The sequence below is a fragment of the Sarcophilus harrisii genome, chromosome 4, assembly GCF_902635505.1.
Source record: "Sarcophilus harrisii chromosome 4, mSarHar1.11, whole genome shotgun sequence".
Classification (NCBI taxonomy): Eukaryota; Metazoa; Chordata; class Mammalia; order Dasyuromorphia; family Dasyuridae; genus Sarcophilus; species Sarcophilus harrisii.
The window spans coordinates 458892597-458916132 of NC_045429.1; the positions used below are offsets into that span (position 1 = coordinate 458892597).

The following is a 23536-nucleotide window of genomic DNA, read 5'->3' on the forward strand; positions in this document are numbered from 1 at the left end:
AGTCTGTGAAGATAAAGAAATAACTTGCCTGGTCCTCAGTTTTCTTCCCTTTGAAGTGGGGATAATAGTTCTGACATCATCTGCCAGAATAGGGCGTTCTTAGGGAGAATTTTGTAAATTATAGAGTCCTAAATAAGCATGAATTATTATGATTAATTCATGTCATTATGTTTTGACTTCCCTTCTCAGTATTTTCTCCTTTACCTATGTAATTTTTGTTAAGGGAATTATTTTAATATTCTTCTTTTGTGAGTTTTTTCCATGGAAGGCAAAACTCCAAGGCCAACCTAATTCTTTTTTTGTGTCCTATAAAGGGCTTTGTAGACATTACAGTGCTATGTGAGTAACTTTCTCTTTCAATAAAACTTGGGGACAAATAGGAAAAAAAGAATTATTTATTCACTGCTCTTAAGGTAAGAAAAGTTTGTTTGAAAGCATAGACATACTTTTTTCCCTTTCTTTCTTTTATGCAGTTTTATTTACTTATTATTTTGGGGGAGGTTAGTGTTCAGATTTAGATGTCATTGAAACAATCACATATTGGGGAAAGGCTCCACAACCCTTTCCAAATGAGGCAGACTAATAGCACAGGGCCTTTCAACTTCATTAACCTTTCAACAAGTCTCTGTAATTTTATCCAAGTTGTTCAGGTGTATTTGTTTTTAAGCAAAAGCCAGCAGACCTCCAATGTGTCCTCTATGTATTTCCAGAGTCATTTTTGATAATTAGGCTGATGCCCACTAGAAGCGCTCTCCTGATTTCCAACAACAGGCATTTTTGACTGTTTGCAAAGCTCACAGCAGGGGATGGAGGTCAGAGTGCTGGCTGATCCAATGTTCCAGCATCCTTGCCTGGGTCTGTCATGGCACCTGGGGCTAAGCTGATTTCAGTAGCTCCGTCACTGTCTGGAATGAAACGGCCCAGTTGGGACCCTAAAAGTGATTTGAAACTCCAGTCAATCTGTTCATCTCTCCCAGAAAATGACCTGCTCCACTGATTATCACCACAAGATATGACGGAATGGTGCTTGGGATTTAAATTACCATATTTAATTAAATATAAAATACTGAAATGCTTGGGGAAATTCACTAATGAGATTTCAGGAACTGTAATATATAACCATCTTTTCCCCTTCTTTCTCATAGCAGATTTTTTAAAAATACCATCAAAGTATTTTTTTGGCAAACATATCTTGCTTTATGAGAAAGTGTACATTTTTAATAATTTATCATTTGAAATCTATTTCCCCTATAATTTAACTCTGTTCTGTCTATATAAAACATGGGAGTCAATAAGCAAATCCAATTGGCTGTTTGGAAAACATGTAGCATTTATGGGGGAAGCAGGAAAAGACCTGTTTATTCAAGTCTTTCCAACATGGTCAGCAAAGATGTAGGAAGTGGCCCACAGTGCATCTTGACAGTTATTAAAATCTGGACATCAACCCCCACCTGGGTGAGAATAAAGAAGGTAACGGGGCTCAGAATACTCAGATTTTATCTTCATTTTCTCAGCAGGACAAGACCAAAAGATGAGTGATTAAAGTGAAATCTAAATATAAGCTATTACATTACCTGAGATTGGCTATATGTCCTTTGCAGTTCAAATGAAGAGGTCACCATGCTATAGAAAAGAAATGAATAGAACCACAGTCTTTTAGTTGTTCTCTTCCAGGCCTCTGGGGGCTTGTTAGCTAACTCTCTTCCCCCAATCTTACATTACATTAAAAGGATGGTCTTAGGAAATTTCAGTCATATTGTTTAAAACCTCCCCCTCCCCATTTCTTAGTAGAACATCTATTTCTCATATAGTAAAAATCATATAAAATTTTCTTAACCAAATGAGAATCAGATTATCAACTACTCTTTTCTTTATTTTGAAGTAAAGTAGTGGGTCATGCTATGGGTATCTTAAGCAAAAACACTCTTTTACATTATTTGCTTTTAAAAACTATTATTCTCTCACTGATTGCATGGAAGGCTTTCATTTTAACCTTGACCAAATCTGTTGACCCCAAACCAGCATAGTTACTTTATGCCTTCTCATTAATGATCTAAGACCATTACTGGCTCTCCCATTTGGAGTTTGTTTATATCCTCTGATTATCTCATTTGAGCTATCTCATTAATGACCTCAGACCCCTTTGACCTTCATTCTGCCTTAGCCCCTGTGGTCAGCCAGTAATTACCTGCTAATGACTGGCCTTTTTTCCCTAAATAATTTGCTATTCATATTTCTGAAGTCTAAGGGAAGTGTTCCACAATTTGTAGGATTTTTATCTTTGACTCACCTAAGCACTATGATGACATGATCACTTTCCCAACACACACTCCCAACCAAAGCCCCATTATTTCAGTTTAACTAATCAGTTCTCCTTACAGCATGTAATCCATATTCATTCTGGAATCTCACATTACTTAAGTTAAATGTAGGGTATTTTCGATCATCAAAGTTATCTCCATTTGGCTCAAGGCCCCATCCTAGAACAAACTAAGAAAGTCTCTCAAGTTAAACTCAGGTCTAGGTGTCCAGTGGCCATAACTCAAGTAAAACAATACTGAATTGATGAAGAAAAACAAAATGAGTAACAGAAAGAGCCAAAGAATAGAGAATATTCATTCCTTCATCCCCACAGCAGGCTATAAGTAAATGTCATACTTGAAGAAAGAATTAAAAGGGAATAGCCTGACTTTCCAATAACACCCTGAAAATTTTAGGTAATTGAGTTGGAAGGGGTCTCAAGAGCCAATGAAACCAACTCTCAGACCTTTTACAGATAAGAAAAGTGAATCTCATAAATAGAGCTTAAAAATAGTAAAAGCAAGTGTTCTTGGATAGGTTGAGTGAATATAATTACTGACTTAGAAAAAATAACAATACAATTCATTTGAAAGAACAAAAAGTCAAAATTTTCAAGAGAATTAATGAAAAAAAAAAGGAAATGAAGGAGGCCTAGCTGTACCAGACCAAAAACTGTTATAAAGCAGCAGTCATCAAAACCATTTGCTATTGACTAAGAAATAGACTACTTGATCAGTGGAATAGGTTAGGTTCACAGGATAAAATAATCAAAGACTATAGTAATCTGGTGTTTGACAAACCCAGATTCCCCAGCATTTGGGATAAGAATTCACTATTTGACAAAAACTGCTGGGAAAATTGGAAACTAATATGGGAGAAACTAGGCATTGACCCCATACCTAACATCATATACCAAGAGAAGGTCAAAATGGGTTCATGATCTAGACATAAAGAATGATATTATAAACAAATTAGAAGAGCATAGGATAGTTTACCTCTCAGATTTGTGGAGAAGTGTAATATTCTCTCTAAAATGTAATGTTCTCTGTTGAGGTTTTCTTGGTATCTCTGGAGGCAGCCTTCGTTTCAGTTCAGTAATCACCACATGAGTAGCCAGAGGTTAAAGTCCAAATCCTTTATTGTTTCCTTCAAAGTCTTATTCTCCTTCACTTGGGGCTTGGCTAGTTTTTGGGAGGCCTTCCAGATCTTGGTTTCAGTGGAGAAGCAGAGGAGAGCCTGCCACTACTTCTCTGTCTTCCCTAGTTCTCATTCTGGCTGAGTTTTTCTGAGCTTATATCCTCTCTAATCAAAGGTGTGAATCTTGTGGAACTATAATAAGTACAAAGTACATGTACTGAACTAGAGAAATGTTAAGCACCATCCTAAATTAAATAACTATTGTCTCTATCAATTCCACTGACTTATTACCTTGTAAGAATCCTTTGTTTCAAGTTCAGAATTCTGGCCCATAACAGAGGAGGAAGGAATTTGTGACCAAAGAAGAACTAGAGATCATTACTGATCACAAAATAGATAATTTTGATTATATTAAGCTAAAAAATTGTACAAACAAAACTAATGCAGACAAAATTAGAAGGGAAGCAATAAATTGGGAAAACATTTGTACATTCAAATGCTCAGATAAGCCTTATTGACTCAAATCTATAAGAATTCAAGCCATTCTCCAAATGATAAATAGTCAACGGATATGAACAGACAATTTTCAGATGAAGAAATTTAAACTATTACTACTCATATGAAAGAGTGTTCCAAATCACTATTGAGCAGAGAAATGTAAATTAAGACAACTCTGAGATACCACTACACACCTGTCAGATTGGCTAAGATGACAGGAAAAGATAATGACGAATGTTGGAGAGGATGTGGGAAAACTTTGTTTGTTTTAATTTACAGACTACATTGTTGGTAGAGTTGTGAACGGATCCAACCATTCTGGAAAGCAATCCTTTGTTCAAAAAGTTGTCAAACTGTGCATAGCCTTTGACCCAGCAGTGTTTCTACTGGGACTGATAATATCCCGAACATATGCAAAAATATTTGTGGCAGCAGCCCTCTTTGTTGTGGCAAGAAACTGGAAACTGAATAGATGCCCATCAATTGGAGAATGGCTGAATAACATATGGTATATGAATGTAATGGAATATTATTGTTCTGTAAGAAATGATCAGCAGGAAGATTTCAGAGAGACCTGGAGAGACTTACAGGAACTGATGCTAAGTGAAATGAGCAGAATCAGGAGATCATTATACAAGGCAACAACAAAATTATATGATGGTCAACTCTGATGGATGTGGCTCTCTTCAACAATGAGATGATTCAAACCAGTTCCAATTGTTCAGTGATGAAGAAAGCCATCTTACATCCAATAAAAGGACTGTGGGAATTGAATGTGGACCACAACATAGCATCTTCACTTTTTCTGTTGATGTTTACTTGCATTTTGTTTTCTCGGTTTTTTCTTCTTTACCCAATTTTTCTTGTGCAGCAAAATAACTGTATAGATAGATAGATAGATATAGATATAAATATTGGATTTGACATGTATTTTAAACAAATTTAACATGTATTAGATTACCTGCCACCTAATGGAGGGAGTGGGGGAAAGGAGGAAAAATTTGGAACAGAAAGTTTTGCAAGGGTCAATGCTGAAAAATTTACTCATGAATATGTTTTGTAAATAAAAAAGGTTTAATAAAAATAAAACTATTTCCTAGTTCAGCTTTTGGACTGAATATTTTTCCCCTCTACCATTCCCTGCTCCCACCTCCCCAACTTTATCATTTTCTATTTAGAATTTTTAAAGTCCCCCAAACTTGATAGCCTTTGTTTTTAGATCCTCTTAATTTATGAATCTATTCTCACTTATCCATCCATCCTTTGTGGGATAGTGGAAAGAGGGGTGAGTTTGGAAGCAAAGTATTTGGGTTCATATCCCAGATAAGCCACTTATTATCTTGGTCAAGTCGTAAAATTCAATTCAATGAAGACTTATTAAACACCTTCTATGTACCAGACACGGTGCTAAGTACTGGGCATACTGTCTCTGGACCTCAATCTTCTCTTCTGTAAAAAGAAAAGATTGTATTAGTTGACCTTTAAGACCCATCCCAGCTCTGGATATAAAATCTTCTCTTTAGCTTTCATGTTTTATAAGGAATCTATAAGATTTTGACACCAGGTGAAGATTTCTCAGAGGCTGTAGGGCAGAAAAGATCAAACTCTTTGTAATAATGAAGGAGAAGAATATTGAATTGTGCAGATAATAGAAGGAAGCCCAAGAGTACAAGAGGGGAAAGTTCTGTTTTTAAGTTTGGGGGATACGTGAGCATGTGTGTGGACTTAGGAGCTCGAAGGTATATGAAAGGAAATGATTAATGGTTAAGGTCCTGGTAAAGGAGCTGGATCCAGGTCATGAGTCCAGGGCAAGAGAAAGACTATTGACTTTATCAAGAATTTGATATAGTTAGGGGGAAGAGTGGAGTGTGGGAATTCAGATCTGAGAGAAATTAAGGATTTGGAGCATTCCCTGTGAGTAATATCCCAGGGAGAGGAGGAGAGGAGAAGAGTTGGAATTGCTGTACCTTCTCTAGGGAGCCAAAAGCAAAGAATCAGAATGGAACTGACCCAGAAGGACATCATCAGGGCAACAAGGTGGCAGGGACAGAGGGCTAGGTCAAGGCAAGATATAGAAGCAAGGGAAGCCAGAGTAGAAAAGAAGCAGAATTGGGAAGGGGAAAGGGATTGTTAATGGAGTCTTGGAGTTTCGATAAAGTGAGGAATCAAGAGAGAACTAGATGTGGAAGGGCAAGGAGGGTTAAGCTAAGAGTTAGAACATCACAGTTCAAGATTCTGGAGGGACTGTGAGATACGGAGGTCTAAACTGTGCCTGTGGAGGGCTGTGGCTAAATTAGAATGGGGGTAGCAGCAGATTCTGGAGAGAGAACAGTGTATGCCCTCAAGGCACTTAGAGTCTACTGGGGAGGTACCATATTGAAAGCAAACAAACAAAAGAAAAACCCTTAAAAACGTCTGAGGGGAAAAAATATCTCCTCTTGAAAGAAGAGACCCAGGAGGGTTACATTCTGACTAGAGATAAAAGCCTTATGTGGACCAGGAAAAGTATTTGTGTTACCAAAACAAAACGAACCAATCCCCTCTCCTAAGATCTCCTAAAATCCCTGATCCAAATCTCCTTGGACCCTAATAATATGGATTTGCTTTTTTTTTAAACAGGTAATCCAGGATATTTTACTCAGGGAAGTAGAAGAAGAAAATCAAAAGAAGGCCAAAAAGGAGGCAAAGGAAAAAAAGGAAAAAAAGAAAAAAAAAGAAAAGGAAGAAAAAAAGGAGATTAAAAAGGTAAAAGAAATAGAAAAAATGCATCTTTGCTTGTAACAGGCCCACCCAGCACCACCCACTCATTTTACTTGGTAGCATCTCTTTTTTTGATTAGTGATCCCACCAATGTAGATATTTGTTAGAATGTCAGTCATCCTTTTTCTTAGGGTGGGAAAAAATCACCTGAGATCTGCCCGTAATTTTTGTTTGTTTTTAATGTTGATCTTTCATTGGAAGCCACAGTTTTTCCAATCCACTAAATCCTAAGTGGAGGAAAAGAAGGAAAGAAGGAAATCAGTCACTCCTGGGATTTCCTTATAGGGGAAGCAGAAAGTTCTGATCCCAAATAACGTGTTGAAATATGTCTTCAAAATGGAGCCAGGTGCTTTCTTCAGCAGCTTTTGGGTTAGGGATGAAAATACTCCATTTCTCAGGCGTGACCACAAGATTAAATAAGTGATTGGGGGATGGTTTTTATCCTGAAAATGTTAGTGAAACATTGGTCCCTCCTTTTGTAAAACTTCCTTTTCCCACCATGTTCTGGTTGTATGATTAGAATAGGAAAAATGTCTCCAATCTGGGCTCATAGGGTGGGGAACTACTGCCAAACACCACAACACAACAAAAATTAGAGATAAAAACCCTTTTTTAATTGTTCAGTCTTCTCAGCTGAGACCTCATTTGGAGTTTTCTTGCCATTTTCTACTCCAGCTCATTTTTATGCATCGGGAACTAAGGCAAGCAGAGTGAAATCACTAACTCAGGGTCATCCAGCTAAGAAATATCTAAAAGTGGATTTGAGCTCAAAAGCATGAGTTTTCCTGACTGTAAGTCTGGCCTTTACGTTCAAGCATAAAAAAGTAGAATCCCAATAAAGAAATACCAATTACAAATCTCCATAGGGCAATATAGCATCAGAGTGAGAGGGAAATAATTTATTTACATATTGAAATTGTGTGAGATGGGGTGCTAGATCCTTCTTATCCAAATTAACTATTCCAGATATAAACAGAAAGCATTTATCTGGTCCTTGCAAGAAGAGACCCAAGCACATCAACTGGACAGTCCAGCATGTGGCACATGGCAGAAGCAGAGAATGGATAATATAACAGAAAAGACACGGATATACCCCCTTCCTGTTGATTTTTAAATTTGGCCTGAAAAGGAAGTAACCATTGACCAACGGTCAACAATGCTGTCTACTGATCTAAGTCAGGTTACTTCCTGAAGCTTAGACCTAGAGCTTGACCTTTTCAGCCTTACAGCCTCTGAGAAATCTTCACCTGGTCCCAGTCAAAAATCTTATAGATTCCTCATAGAACATAAAAGCTAAGGAGAAGACAGATCCATAATCCTATATTTTAATTAATGTTTTAAAAGTTGAACAAAGGAAGGAAATGTGCTTCTTACTCTCAAGGAGTTTGGGAAAGACCCACACATGCCCGGTACCAGAAAAATAGAGTCAAGAGAATATTAAAAAATTGGAAGTCAGGAAAATCTTCCCAGAGGAGTTAGTCCTTGGGGCAAGTGGAGCTGGTCTCTACTGACATTAGGCCTGGAAGGAAACAAGGACTGGGAGGATAGGAAGATGAGAAAGCGAATTCCAGGCTGGAGGAATAAAAGCCCCTTAAGGGCAGGGAGACTTCTTAGTATCCCCAATGCCTGGGACTGGCATATAGCAGGGGCTTAATAAGTGCTCGTGGTTGAGTTAGGATAAACCAAATATTCAGAATTCAAGTGAGTTTTGAGAGAGGAGCAGAGAGGCTGCTTGGCCACGTTTTAACTGACTAATTGGTCTGAGTCGGAGAGTTTGTCTGGATCCACATTCCCTTTTCTCAATCCAGATTGTGTCGGCCCTAAGAAGACTAAATAATCACAACTCCCCTTCCAGCGCTAAATCCTTCTGGTTTTATGCTGTATATTTTTAAATCATGTTGAAGTTGATTGTGGACAACTGTATTATTTAAGAATCTTAAAAGCACTTGGAATTGCTTGCTGGAAACTGCTCCATAAATCTCAGAGCTTGGGATGACTTCCCCAAATTCATCATTGTATTGCTGTCAGCGATAACAAAATGTTAAATGTTCTCATTTCTCATTATCCACATTTTTCTTGCTGTTTCCTGCCTTGGATAATTGATATGGATAAAGAGGCAGAGTGGTTCCATCTTGGCTGGGACAGAGCCTAACCTGGATCTTGATCCATCACACATCCCTGGGTGCTGAAGCCCTGGAAAGCTCTCGGTGTGCAGCAGTGGAATCAGCCTGTGGTTCATTCTACCCCAGTTCTGAGAAATGAAATAAATTTCACAGAATCCTGGAAACTCAGATTTGGAAGGAGTTTTGGGGGCCATGCAGACCAGCCCACACCTGAACAAGAATCCCTCTGTTGCAGACCTGCTTAGGGAAAGGGGGGCTTCCAAAATCCACTTGAATAACTCCAGGGAGGGGAAATCCTTTCCCTTCCCTTGAGTTGAGAAGAGTTTCTTTCCAGCCCAGCTCTGCCCTTGGAGCTGAGCATAAGGAATGCAATGCTCCCCTTTCTGCATAACAGCCATTCCCATACTTGAAGGCAACCTTTGTGACTCCCCAGATTTTTCTCTCTTCCAGGCTAACCATCCCTGGTTCCCATAAATGTCTTCATGAGACATTTATTTTCTCTGTCTTGAGACTCTTCAGCACCTCTCATGCAGGACTGCTAAGATCTCATTTTATAATGAGATAATATTTTGGAAATCACTTTCAAACTTGAAAACGTTATATGTGTTAGCTACTGTCGTTCTTGTTGTCTTGGGTGCCTACCTCTTAATGCTTCCCAGCCCATTAATGTTCCTTTTGAGAAGGGCTACCCAAAACATACTGCAGAAGTGGCCTGACCCGGGCAAAGGACAACTGTATATCCCTAACCTACTTCACAGTAGTTATCTCAGCTCTGCCATACTCTATCACTGACTCCCTTTGACCTTCTATTTCTCAAAACCTCCAGATCATTTTTCAAATCAATAACTCTCTGGCCCATCCTTCCCTTCTTTTATACTCGTGAACTTGATATTTTGAGTCCTAGTATAAGACTTTACATTTATCTTGGTTACATGTCATCAGATTTAGTTTAATCTGATGTTCTACCTTGTCAAGAAATGTGGGGTTTCTGATTCCATCATCCAATATATAGATTATCTTATTTCACTTTTTATAACTCAGATTTAATAGGCAGATCACATATAATTTGATTTCTCAAAATGTCAGATGTAATAGAACTTGGGCAGCTCCCTGAAGAGCACTCCTAGAGATTTTTTTTGCCAAAAATAAAAGGATTAATAAGTACTCTTTGGGTCTTATCAGTTAACAGGTCCTGGCACTGCCCATATCTCCCTTTCTTCTCAAGAGACTTTTAAAAATGTTTTACTCACATCCAGAGCAACAGAGTTGAATTCAGGGTGTTTTCAGTTTCCTTTTCAAATCTAAACGACATTTCTGAGCAAAGGGAATCTTAGAGATCCACTGGAATCCCTGTCATTAAAGGAAAGGAAATGAATCTAGTGTGTTCTGACTAGGATGAAATCTTGCAGGCTCTTGTTGATATCCTTTCACAAGAAATCAATCACTCAGTCAACAAGTACTTATTAAGTATTTGCCATGGGGGAAACAGCCATGCTAATAACCTGTCTTTCAACATCCTCCATCCCCTTACTTCTCAGGGGCTCTGGTATGACAAGGTCTAGTGAGATTCTTTGAATCCCAGCTGAGAGCTCTCCTTAGCAAGGCTGCTCCAAAGCCTTGAATGATGAACCAGATGGGACCATGTTGGAAATCCATCACATTGAGGACATTGGATGCTTCTAGAGTCACTCACAAGAAGTGATTACAAGTTTGTCACCTTATTGTCAATCATGGTGAGTTTATCGATTGGACTAGGAAATAAGAGGAGACGATTTAACTTCTCAAATAAACATTATATGATGCTTTCCTTAGCCTTCTCCCTATATACACACACTCACCTGGAATTATTCTGAACTCTTAAAAGACCATGTGGTATAGGGCATAAAGTCCTGGGCTTAAACTACTTGTCTCTGAAAATTTAGAGGATCACCAGATTTTCAGACTGGAAGAGCTCAAGATCCCCCGTGTTGTCAAGCAGCAGAGACACAATGCAGATCTCAATTTTTCTAACTTAATTCAAGCTCTTTCCCCCACTACATCACACTGAGGCTAGTGGCATTAAAAACATGCACATCACTGAAGCCTGCCCATGCCTTGGATGGTAGAGTTTGTCTCATGTTTGGGGACCAGAATGGTATTTTGAAGCAGTAAAACAGTAAAACAGTATAGAAGCAGTATTGAAGCAGTAAAACAGTAAAAAAAGACAAAATAGAAGAAGAAGAATATGTGGTCAAAGAGACTCTGAAGAAGTCACTTAAACGCTGCCTGCCTCAGTTTCCTCAACTGAATAATAACAACAGGGGATACAGATAATATCTGCCTCCCAGAGTTAATGTAAGGATCAAAGGAGAACATATTAAAAATACTTAGCCTAGTGCCCAGCACATAGTAAGGACTTCATATGTGTTCCTTTTCCTTTCTCCTAGAATACTAGACCTAGAGTCAAGAAAACTCTGTTCATGGTTTATTCTTTACTTTTGTCAAAAGCTTGAGTGCCTCCTATGTGCTAAATCATGGGAATATTATCCCCACGCTCGAAGGGCTCATACTCTAATGGGATGGGGAGGATGACACGCAAACAGCTATATATGGGCAAGATTTCAATGAGTAAACTGGAAATAATTTCAAGAGAAAAGCACCAGCATAAAGGAAAATTGGAAGGACTTCCTGTAGCAGGTGGAAATTTCACCAAGCAGGTCACTTTAGAATTCTGTGCTTCCGTTTCCTCACCTCTCATGATGGGGTCTCTGAAGTCCCAGCTCCAACCAGGATCTGATTAATGAATTAAATGGCACAAGCCCAAAGAGAGTCAGGAATGGGATAGAGCAGACATGTTCAAATTCAATTTAACTTTAATTACATGCCCAACGCTATTTAAATTATGCGCTTTAAAATGTGTCTGTAAATTTGGGGAAGTTTGCATCCTGAGAAAGGAGAAAGGTTCTAGTTCCACTTTTACTTTCCATGGGAAATAACAAACCTCTAGCTTTTATTTTTTTTACTGCTTCCCTCTGGCTTGGCTTTTTTGTAAAGATCGAAAGTCTTACTGAGTGGGAATATCCCCTTTCCTGAAAGTTGCTGAAAGATGCTGTTGACATTGGGATTTGAATAGAAGCAGGTAGAAGCCAAGCCCTGGGATGCTCCATCAGGGAAGGTAGCAGCTGCAGTCTTGACACATACCTACCTGCTCATTTAAAACTCTCCCAACACACGTCCCTTAACAGCTGACTAATGGTATATTTATTTTTGAAGAAATAAAAAGTTCTATGAGAACTGCCTTTCATTTTTGTCCCTCCATAAGCCATAGAGGAAATTGGACTAAGGGTGATTTTTTTCCTGGAGTGTGTCAAACCATTTGGCCGATCTGAGTTCCAATGGGACAAATACTTTGAAGAAAATATTAAATGGATAGAGCAATGTGACTATTTTCAAATGCATTTAAGTGCATATAATGATAGTAGATTCAAACACATGTTTTAATTAAGCAGTTTGCTGCACATAAATCCTCACCGTATTTATGTTATCTGAGACATCACTGAGATCAGCTCCAGCAATTCAACATAAATATGGCTCCAAATTAGATGGAAGCATCTTAAGGTATTCAGTGTTCACAGTAACCAGGAGTCCCAAGATGCAGGAGTCTATTGTACTTGGCCCGTAGCTGCCACCCAGGCTAGCCAATTCAATTCAACAAGTTTCTGAATTATAATCAGTAGCATCTATTTAAAACCAGCAGTAAGCATCATATGTAATGAGGACAAACTGCAACCATTCCCAGTAAGATCAGGAGTGAAACAAGGTTGCCCACTATCACCGTTACTATTTAATATTGTATTAGAAATGCTAGCTTTGGCAATAAGAGTTGTTGAGAAAGAGATTAAAGGAATAAGGATAGGCAATGAGGAAACCAAATTATCACTCTTTGCTGATGATATGATGGTATACTTAGAGAAACCCCAGAGATTCTACTAAAAAGTTATTAGAAACAAGTTTCTGAATTGCCTACTGTGAGGCAGGTACTATGCTAGGTCCCAGGGGAAACACAAAGCTTAGTTGGGAAGTGATCCTTCAGGACGGGATTCCCAGTGTATCCATGGTCATTTGTACATATGTTGTTCCCCCTTCCCTCCCTTGCGATGTAAGTTCCTCAAAGGGAAGAAGTGCTTTGTGTGTTTTAATTTTTGAATAATAATAATAACAACAACAATAATAACAACAAACTTGACCTGTCTGGATATTATATGGCAACATGAAATAGTGAAAGTCCCAGAGAAAGGGCTCAAAGCCTCAGGAAAGATCCTTTAGAGCAGAGCTTCTTAATTTTGTATCTTGTATCCTCTTTGAGAGTAGTCTAGTACAGCCCATGAACCCCTTCTCAGAATCACGGTTTTAAATGAATAAAATAACATCCACATGATAACAAAGAAAACAATTATGAATAAAATACAATTAGTACATGTTTAAAAAAAAACTCAAAGACTTGAGCGTGAAAACTCCTGATCCAGGATGGGTTTATGGACTAGGGAGGAAAGGGGTGGATATTGATTTGTATGAGATTTCAATGGGCCTATAGAACCACTGGAGGCCTCCAACATTTTCCTCTTCCTTGTAACAGATCAACATTCCCTCCCATTAAGGAATGCACTCTTCTTTGCAGATTGAAGATGAAGAAAGATGGAAAATGGCCCCCAGTCTCTTCGTCCCAGCCATAGAAGAAGGAAACAATAAATACAAAGGTCAATACAAATAAGGAAATGGGCATTCTGGTTGCACTGTTACTCCTTTTATTGAACTCTGTTAGTATAAAAGCAAAATTAGAACGTAATTTTTGAATTTAGCGCATGGTACTTGTTATCAAAATAATTTAGGAATCCAAAATGTGTATCATAGCTGAGATAAATGCTTCCTAGTCATTCAAAAAAAGTTTAACATGCTTTTAATCTTAAGGAACAACAAAATTAGTTTGATAATTTGGTTTTTTAAAATTACCTTAAATTGAAAATCAATTTCTACATACAAAATTTTCATTAATACTTAGTCTACCTTTGACTCCTTCTGCATTTTCCATTCACACCTGATTTTGTGGAGGCAATTTTCCTTCTATGTACTTCTTATATATTGGTTCTACTTTCTTTGCTTTTCATTACTTCATGAATCTTAAGGTTTTTTTTTCTTATTTGTTGTTTTATCATTTTAATTGCATTGTACTAGTACATTGATAATTCCATAGGCCATGTAAATATTCACCAAGCATTGAACATGTAGATTATTTCCAGACATTTGTAATTACAAACAATGCTTTTATATCTGTCTTTCAACATATAGATGTTTTCCTCTGTAGTAACGCTTTTAATGATATATTCCTAATAATAGAAAATTGGAGTAAAAGGTAAGTATGATTATTTTTGTGAACTCTGTTTTGTGCCTACCAGATTACTCTTTAAATGACTGTAATTACACTAACAATGTATGTGTGCCTAGTTTGCTACAAACGATCTAGCATTTTTTGTCGTATTTAAAATTTTTGCCAATATGACAGTATGAAGTTACACCTTAGAGTTGTCTTAATTTTCAATTCTCTGATTGAGATTGAACATTTCCCAATATGGCAGAAGGTCTCCAGGGTAGTATTCTAGGGTCTATTATTGGCTCTTTCTGTTTAACAACAGGAGGGTGAGGAAGGGCCTTGAGCCCAGGGCATAAGAGAACCAATTGATGGAACCCGGAATGGTTCAACTGAACTAAAAAAAAAGACTCATTGTTGACTCAACATGTTGGCGCTACACACGTTTATGGGATTGTTGTGTGCAGGAGAGATAGGACTTGTTCTATTTGTCTCCAGAAGTCAAAACCATGAGCAATGATTAGAAACTGGAAAGATACTAATTTAGGCTAAATGTAAAAAAACTTTCTAAACAACTGAATACTCCCAAAGTCACAAGGTGACTAGCTCCCTGAAAGTCTTGGGATATGAAGCGAACGTGTTGGACAAAAGCGCTGATTGGGTCTCTTCCAACTCTCAGTTCAATTCTCTCTCATTTTCCAAGAAAAATGTTACCAAGATGCTTGTTTTTTGTGAACATTCTCTGCTCATATCCATTGATCTTTATAGATAAAATGGTTAGAGTTGTTGGGCTAAGAGTCTGCCAGTATGAAACTTAATAGTTGTGTGACTCCAAGTACATCACTTTACCCTGTGGATAAGTCCTTAACACTTAACTTTAAAGACAACAAATTCACTGCTCATTTTATCCAAGGCCATGGGTGTTATTGGAAAAGTTAACTTAATTTTAAAAGTTAAGTTCTCATCCAATTAATTTATTGCAAATATCTTCCCAACCTGTTATTTTTTTATCTTTATTGGATAAATTTGTATCTAATTAAACATATACTAATATTAGATGCAATCATATCTGACTTCCACAGTCTACATAAATGCATTATTCCATTTTCTTCTTAATTTTTCTCTTTAAATGTTTTGTTCCAGAGCTAGTTGGATTTTTGAAAATTTTCACTCTTTATTAATAGCATATAATAAGTTTTATGAGTTTAACTTGTACACTGAAATATTACTGAATTTGTTCTTTTCCATGTTATTGTTGGTAATTCAAAAGAATATTTTTGTTGTATTTTTAAAAAAAACTCTTATTTCTCTAGTTTTTAGTGTTTTTGTCATGAATTGATAGGGTAGCTTGCCAAAGGTCTTTTGTGCATTAACTAATCTAATATTTCTTGGTGACCACAAATACTTTAATGGATTCATTTTGAAATCCCTTTTACTGATACAAACAATAGCTTTTTAGTGCTTTCCATGTCATGTGATTCTAGTCTAATGCTTTTTCTTTCAGTTGTTTTTTTTTTTTTTTTTAATCTTTGTGACTTACAGTGCAGCACTTAGGCTATCAAGGGAATGGAAAGTTCTGTCTGGGGCATCGCTTTAGAGAGGTATTCCTCATGTCCTGCTCCAAGATGGGAGGATTAATTAACACTCTTGAGTGGTGGAATCCATAGTGATTAGAGTATTGGGCTGAATCTAACAGAATAAAACTTAATAGGAATAAAGGGAAATTTATTGTTATCATGAATTAAATTAAAAAGGCTCATACTTGGTTCCAAAAACTCAGCCTTACAAGTTCAAGATGATGAAGGCTTGCTTAGTTAATATTGTGGCCAGTCATGAGCACCACATTTTAAGGAGGACAATGATTAAACCAGGTAAATGTTTCTAAGAAATGATGGTCGTCAATCAGTTTGAAGCTGAAAGAGATTGAGAGACCCTATGTCATAGAGCTAAGTAAATGTCTGCTGGAGGATTTGAAGTTGGATCTTCTTGATTTAATTCGAAAGTTCTATCCATTACTCCACCTAACTGCCTTTAGTAGAAGATATTATGGCATCTGAATGAATTCATAGGAAGTTGGATGCACAAAAGTGTAGTTTGGACTGAAAGAAAATTGAAGGCTTCATAGTGCCATGGTAAACAGGGCAGACCTAGATCCAAGTCTTGATTCCTTGGACCTCAGTTTCCCAACTGTAAAATTAGGGGATTGGACTAGATAGTTCCAAATCTACAGTCCTAAGACTTGAGGTAGAAACAATGGTGGTTCTTAATTGAACAAGTGATTTGTTCCCTTTTCACCCTTGTACTCCCTCTCTGATAGTCTGATTGTACCAAGATCTTGAACCCTAAATGATGGCAGGTCCCCATAGTCTCCTATTCTCTGCCCTTTTCCTCCAGCAGTAACACTCCCAGAGAATCCATATGATCCCTCTTACCAGCTATAGAAGCTGCTTTCAGAACCTTTATGTTCACTAAGGTATAAATGTCTGATAACACTTCAAAGGGTGAGATGAGTTGCATTTAAACTAGAATCAGAAGCTTGATCCAAAGCCTAGCCAGGAGGAATTTCAGGTATCTGCTTGCTTGATGCTTATATAGGTGGGCAAATAATAGAATCTTTTCTCCACGAATAACCATTGCTAGGAACCCAGCTGGATTCACAGCTTGGACCTTGAAATTTTTCACTCAGTATTTTAAAATTGACAGCTGATAGTAAGCAAGTGAATTATTTTTTAAAATGTCACTTGAAAGCAGATGCATGGCCCCAAAAGTCTGGAAGTGCAAATGAGCTGCAAGAGGCTAAATTTAGCAGAGAGCTCAGCATGGCCTTTCTGAAAGAACTTGAGACATCCTGTTTGAAGGCAGAGCTCCAGCCAACTCTCCTCCCCAGAGCCAGAACTCAAAACCGGGATTAGAGAAGAGAGATGGGATGGCCATGTTTTCCTAGCTCATTCTCAAAGTAATCGATCACACAGAAAACCAGCTTTGTATCCTCCCAACCGCAGAGACTTTCAGAGGTTATTGGAAAGTGAACAATAGTCCTAGACATTTCCCCCCAATAATTACTTTTCTTTCTTGGTTTTGTACTCTGGGCTGGAGCCAGGGCTATGCATTCTCCTTCACTCTTTCTTTCAAGGGGATGTTTTCTTTGGGGTGGTCTCCTATAAGTCTACATATTTACTGGAAAGAAACCACAACTTAGCAATTGTTAATACTTTTCACTAAAAATGTACCTTTGCATAAGCAATAATTACATCATGATAGAAAAAAAATCATACTGGATTTTATACACTGGTCTCTTCTGTTCAAAATAGCAGACTTTTACCATGTTCAAATAGTCAAATGAACCCCCAAATAGTAATAATATGTACGCACTAAAAAGACTGTGTAACCCATGAAAAGCAACAACCCCCAGGGGAAGGAAAAATCAAATCAGGAAAGACCTAACAGTCTCCCCTGAAAAATGGAAAGAAACCTCAAAAATCTGATCCTTCTTTTTTGATCTTGTTATTACTTCTGGGACTGGAGGGTCCATAAGATGGTAGATAGCCTTGGATCAGCATTTTAGCCTTCATGTCAAAACTATGTTCAAGTGATTTTTAACATGAGATTATATAAAAGGGCTTTGATTTCTTTGGGGGAAACATTCAAATAAAATTTCAATATGGAATGCTAAGATTTGGGTCTAAGAGCTGGCTCTCCTATTTATTGCCTATGGGACCTTAAAAACAACACAATAGGAAGGGCACTTTTCAGAGAGTCAAAGCCACTGGGTTTCAAATCCTTTCTCTGGTTTTAACTATCAATTTGACCCTGAAGAAGCACTTAACCTTAGAGCGTCTCAGTTTCATCATCTGTTAAATGGGTTGGACCATATTTTCTCTGAAATCCTTTCCAGCACTAAAAACCTATAACTTAAATGCAAACTTCACCTACGTGACTTGAGGTAGACCATTTCCTCTTAAAACAAACTAGATAAACTCTAAAAGTGCCTTCTAGCTCTAAATCTTTGTTGTCATGATTTTGGACAGGCCCTTCTCATCTTTGAGTCTTCCTCATCCATCAGATGAGAAACTTAGTCTAAATCTCCAAATTCTTTTGATCCTTCACCCTCTGAGATTTGTTCATTTATTTTGTGTAAATCATAATACTTTATAGAACAAAACCCAAGAGGCCTTTTTAAAAGTATCAGAAAAAAGTGAAATAATATACAGCCTTAGAATTAATAGGGAGTGAAGTACATAGACTTGTGCTTTACGAAAATCACTTTGATAACTGTGTGGAGGGTGGACTGGAACAGAGGGAAGCTTGAGGTGGGGAGATCATATAGAAGGCTATTGTAATCATCCAAGGAAAGAAGTATTGTACAAAGAGAGTACAGACTGTGTGAGTAAAGAAAATGAGAGATATTGCTAGGGTAAAAGCGGTGAGGTTTGGCAATTGATTGGATTGCAGAGTGAGGGAACGTGGCCAGTCAGAGAGATCAGGGATTGTGAGTCTGGGCATTGGAAGGATAATCTATGATCCTAAGGAAGTATGAAAGGCAGATGGCCTTGGGTCAAAATGATTGCCTGCATTGCCAGTCACCATCCAACCACTCCTGCCCATCCTAAAAAAGGGGGGTGGAGGGAAGAAGTTTTGCTGGGATGCACTCCTAATCCACATGCTCAGACTCCAGAGCCATTGAGCTGAAAAGATATCCAGATGGATGGAGCCCTAATTCACAAATTTATCAGACTTTCTTGGTTTACTGGTCTGGGGTTCAAGATCACAGCTGGAGAATCCCATTCACCCAACTTCCACCCAATTGACTCTTACTGGATAGGTGGGGATCACAAGGGTCTATAGGGAAACTCTTTTTCATGGTCCCTGCCTTTCAGAAACCTGGGGGCCAATGAGGCTTTCTGGGATTGGTTAACCAAGAGAAAAGAAGGAAATATTTGAAAAACTATCAGTCTTCTTACAAAATAGGAAACTGAGACTTAGAAGAGCTAATATCTAGAAAGTGACAGAATTGGCATTTTAACTCAGGTCCTTTAAGGATTCTAAATTTAACAGTAAAATTTCCATTATGTCCCATTCAGACTTCCTTTGCTCTTAAAAATTGCAATGATAGTTTCAAATCGCTCATAGAGTTGTGGTGAACTTTAAAAAAATAATAATAAGCATGAGTCTTCTAGTATTAAAACCACTTAGTTACCATGTTATTTTTGTAAAACCCAATGTGTTAGAGAGTGAGTGATTTATAAGATAAAAAGGTTTTTTTTAAGGGAAAGAGAAGATATGAGGTTTAAATTTTTTTGTTTTATTTTGTTTTTTAAAGGAAAGGGAAAATATTGTGGTTTTAGATTCTGGCTGGCCAGCCCAGTGACCAATCCTGAAAGCTTGAAATTCTGATGCTGCCTCTAGAACATGTCTTTCCCTCAAGGCGGAAATTCCGGGCTGGGGCAGCCCCAGAGGGGGTCACTTTTAATGAGCTCAATCAAGTCTCCCCCTTCTGTGGGTAGCATGGCATGGGTCACATCCTTTGACGGGGCTGCAGTAATTTAAAGAAACGAAGGCCTTTTCCTCAAGGTCCTTCCCCTATAATCAAAGCTCCTCTTTTCCCCCTTTCTTTTAGTCTTTTGATTTTAGAACAGAGAAATTCAGACCTGAAAGAAAACGTGAAACTGCCATTACCCAGTTTTAAACATTATTAGGGTAAGGGCAAATGCTCAGCTGTAAGAGAAGGTTGAGCAATCGTTATCTATGTTTTAAAAAAAAGGACACTTATAGTAAGCCTTCCCGTGTCCTACTGTGGCTAAAACTAGCTTCCTGAATTTATAAGTGCTGGGAGAATCCTAGAGGTTCCAAAGAAAGGTTTAGGAAGAAAAATCTCCCCAAGAAAAAATAAGTTTAAAGGATGAAATTAGCAAACACTACCAGGAGCTGCGTGGTATGAAACATGATGTGTGTGCTCACCTGGAAAAGACTGGGGGAATAATAGGGGGCAATCTTCAATATAAATATTGGTAAGCAAAAAAAAAAAAACAACTAAACCCTCTCTCACAGAGTCTCTGATCATCATAGTGTTTTAAAAAATGGATATTTTCTCTCCTTTTGGTTAATTTATCCATGTAGAAAAAATATATGGCTTTCCTAAAAAAAATCAAGTATTTTCATATTGTGGTTAAGGTTTTTTAAATTTTATTGATAACTTTTGTTTATTACCTGTGTTTACCACTGTACTTCTCCTTCCCTCCTGGAGAATCATTTGTCCAAAAAAGGAGATAGTTATTTCAGAAAAATTACCTGAGATAGCACAAAAGTCTGATGTTTTATGCAGAATTCCATACCCACGGTTCTCTACCTCTATAAAAAGGTTAGGGAGGCACCTTGTCTGATCTTTCATGAGGTCATTAAGGGCACAGCAGTTAGAGTGCTGGATCTGGAATTGGGAAGAGAGAACAAATCTCATCCCGACTCCCGACTCATTGTATGACCTAGTCTTATTCTGTCTCAGTTGTCTCATCTGTAAAATGGGGATAGTAATATAATAAGGACATCCACCTCCGAGAATTATTATGAGACAAAAGGTTACATAAAATAACAATAATAAAACAATGAGCATTGTTTTATTCGGAGCCAAGCTCGATCATTATAATTTCTTAACATGCAGTTCTGTGGTTCTTTCCAATTACTGAACTTGTTCACTTTGCACCATTTGTTCTCATTTTCCCATTCTTCCCTCTATTCAGAACTTCCTGTTTCTACATTCTCAGCCTCTCTCCCATCCAGACTGTCTTCACTCACATAACTCACCTTAGTTTCACCCCCATTAAATCTCACCTGGATCCTGCAGCAGCCTCCTAATTGGCCTCCTGGTCTGATCTCTCTCCTGTGTTCTCCATCCATCCGTGCTACCCACTGTGAGTTTCCCTAGGTGAAGGTCTGACCACGTGATGCTTCTACTTAATCAACTCCAAGGATTTTCATTTGCCTCTCATATAAAATATAAACCCTTCTGTTTAGCCTCCAAACTCTGGCCCCAACCTGCCTTTCTAACATCATTGGAAATTCTTCCCTTAAGGTATTCAGAGCAGTCATTCCTCCTAGATATTCCTCCCTTCTTTTCTGTCCTGGCTGTCCCCTGCACCTGGAGTGCCCAGTCACTCCCCCACTCACCTCCATTTCAAAGATCCCTGTTCTTCCTTTAAGCTGCAGCTCAGGTGGTTCACAGCATAGCATTTTCTCTTTTTTTTGCTATTGTTTGCTTGTATTTTATTTTCTTTCTCATTTTTTCTGATTTGATTTGATTTTTCTTGTGCAGCAAGATAACTATATACATATGTATGCATATATTTCTAACATGTTGAACATATATTGGACTACTTGCCATCTAGGAGAGGGAGTAGGGGAAGGGAGAAAATTGGATCACAAGGTTTTGCAAGGGTTAATGTTGAAGAATTATCCATGCATATGTTTTAAAAAATTAAAAGCTTTAATAAACAAAAACAAAACAAACAAACCAAAAAGATGCAGCTCAGATACGCTTCTCTGCACTAAGCCTTTTCTGATTTTCAGGAAATCTTTTGGAGGAGAACACCCCAAATCACCTCATATTTAATGACTTTATATAAAATCATATTTTTAAATTTCACGTTTATTCTGCATATACCAAGATATTATGTTACATGTATTTGTCTTCCCCACCCCCATTAGAACATCAACTCCTTATGAGTAAATAGTTTCATTCTTTTGCTTGTATCCCCAATCTCTTGACTGTTGATTGATTAATCATTTCTATTAACCTAGCAATATTTATTGATGTACCACAACTTGTTTACTCATTCCCTCATTTATGGTCATCCATTAGTTTCCACGTCTTTACTACCACAAAAAAAAAAAAAAAAGGTTGTCAAAAATATTTTGGTGAATATGGAGGTTTCCTTTTGGTCATTGACCTCCATGGGATTTCTGCCTTTCTGTGGAATCTCTGAGTCACAGGATTTAAATACTGCAGCCACTTTGTTCAAATCATTCAGAATTCATGCAGTGGCTAAATCGAATAGGTTTCTCTTTGCATTAAATTCCATGGGACTGTCAAGACACAACTTGTTAAAAAGAAAGCATTTATTAGCAACAAGCAACACATAATCTAAAAAATTTTACCCATGTTCTAATTATTTCAAGAGGATAAAAAATTTACAGATTTAAATATAACTTGTGAAAAAAAGCATTTGTAACTGCTGTGATTCTATCTAGACTAGGAGATTAAATATTCCAGAATTTCAGTCAACGTACATTTCAGACATGTTATTAAGAAACAAATTAAAGTTTCTACAATTCAGTCAAGACAGAAGAAAATGAATTGTATTTGACTTGACAAACCAACTGAGAGCTCTCTGGTTTATTGGGATGCCAACCCAACCCAACTTTTAATCTCTGTCCTCCAGGAGGAAAGGTCAACATTTAAGGAATTATGAGTTTGATAATCCAACCAGCATTTGTTTTTAGTGGTTTTTCGTGGTTCAAGTAGCTGTGCTGGGATACAAGAGGGAAACCAAACAATCCCTGCCCTCGAGAAGCCTTCAGTCTACTGGGGAAATAATGCCCAGAGAAGCAAGTGCATGAGAGCACACAGGAAAGTGAGAAGGCCGGGGCTAGTTGTCAGAGAGCCAGCCCGGGTTCAGACAGGGCTCGGATTCAGCCCGGCTGTGTGGCCAAGCTAAGCCGCTGAGTTTTTCAGTGCAGTAGGAAATCATGGAGGATGCTGACCTTCACTGGAAAAGAGAGTTTCCTCAGTGATCAGTTCCTACCCTTTGTCATAAGAACAATGCCCCAGTATTTGTAGTTCTGCCAAAGATTGTGTGTGTGTGTGTGTGTGTGTGTGTGTGTGTGTGTGTGTGTGTGTTGAGCTAATGGGTGTAGATAAGAGATGAGGAACATTTACTAATTACCCAAAAAGTCAGCCTTGGGGAGTTGATAGAAAACTCATCTTGGAGAGAGGAAAAACTGAGTTCAAGGCCTGTGTCTGACTGACAAATCCCTCAAGGCCTCAGCATTTCAGGAAACTCTGAGATGTAAGTCCCAGAGAAGGTGTCCAGAGGGGTCCTCCTCAGCCAGTCCCCACCTCAGCAGGTAGGAAAATAGATACAGAGACCCGAGGGGCAGGTGATATAGCACCGGTCTGGAAGACTGGCCTTTAATATTTTGCTTAGCTGTGTGACCCCGGGCAAGTCACTTATCCCTGTTTGCCTCCGGTTTCTCCTCTCTAAAATGAGCTAGAAAAGGAAATGGCCACCACCCAGTATCTCCACCGTGAAAACACCAAACGGGGTTACAGAGAGTCAGACGGGACTGAAAACAGACTTAATAGCGGCAATCCCAGGAGCCT

General features: G+C 38.1%; 1 protein-coding gene across 2 annotated transcripts in view; it reads left to right on the plus strand.

Annotated features, from left to right (window-relative positions):
• IQCA1 (IQ motif containing with AAA domain 1) overlaps positions 1-23536 on the plus strand; it is a 192859-nt gene that overhangs the window by 104277 nt on the left and 65046 nt on the right. For both annotated transcript variants that reach the window (XM_031968250.1, XM_031968251.1), the window contains 2 exons: positions 6556-6681; positions 13477-13555. In XM_031968250.1, the coding sequence (XP_031824110.1) occupies positions 6556-6681; positions 13477-13555 (205 nt within the window). The remainder of the gene's footprint in view (positions 1-6555; positions 6682-13476; positions 13556-23536) is intronic.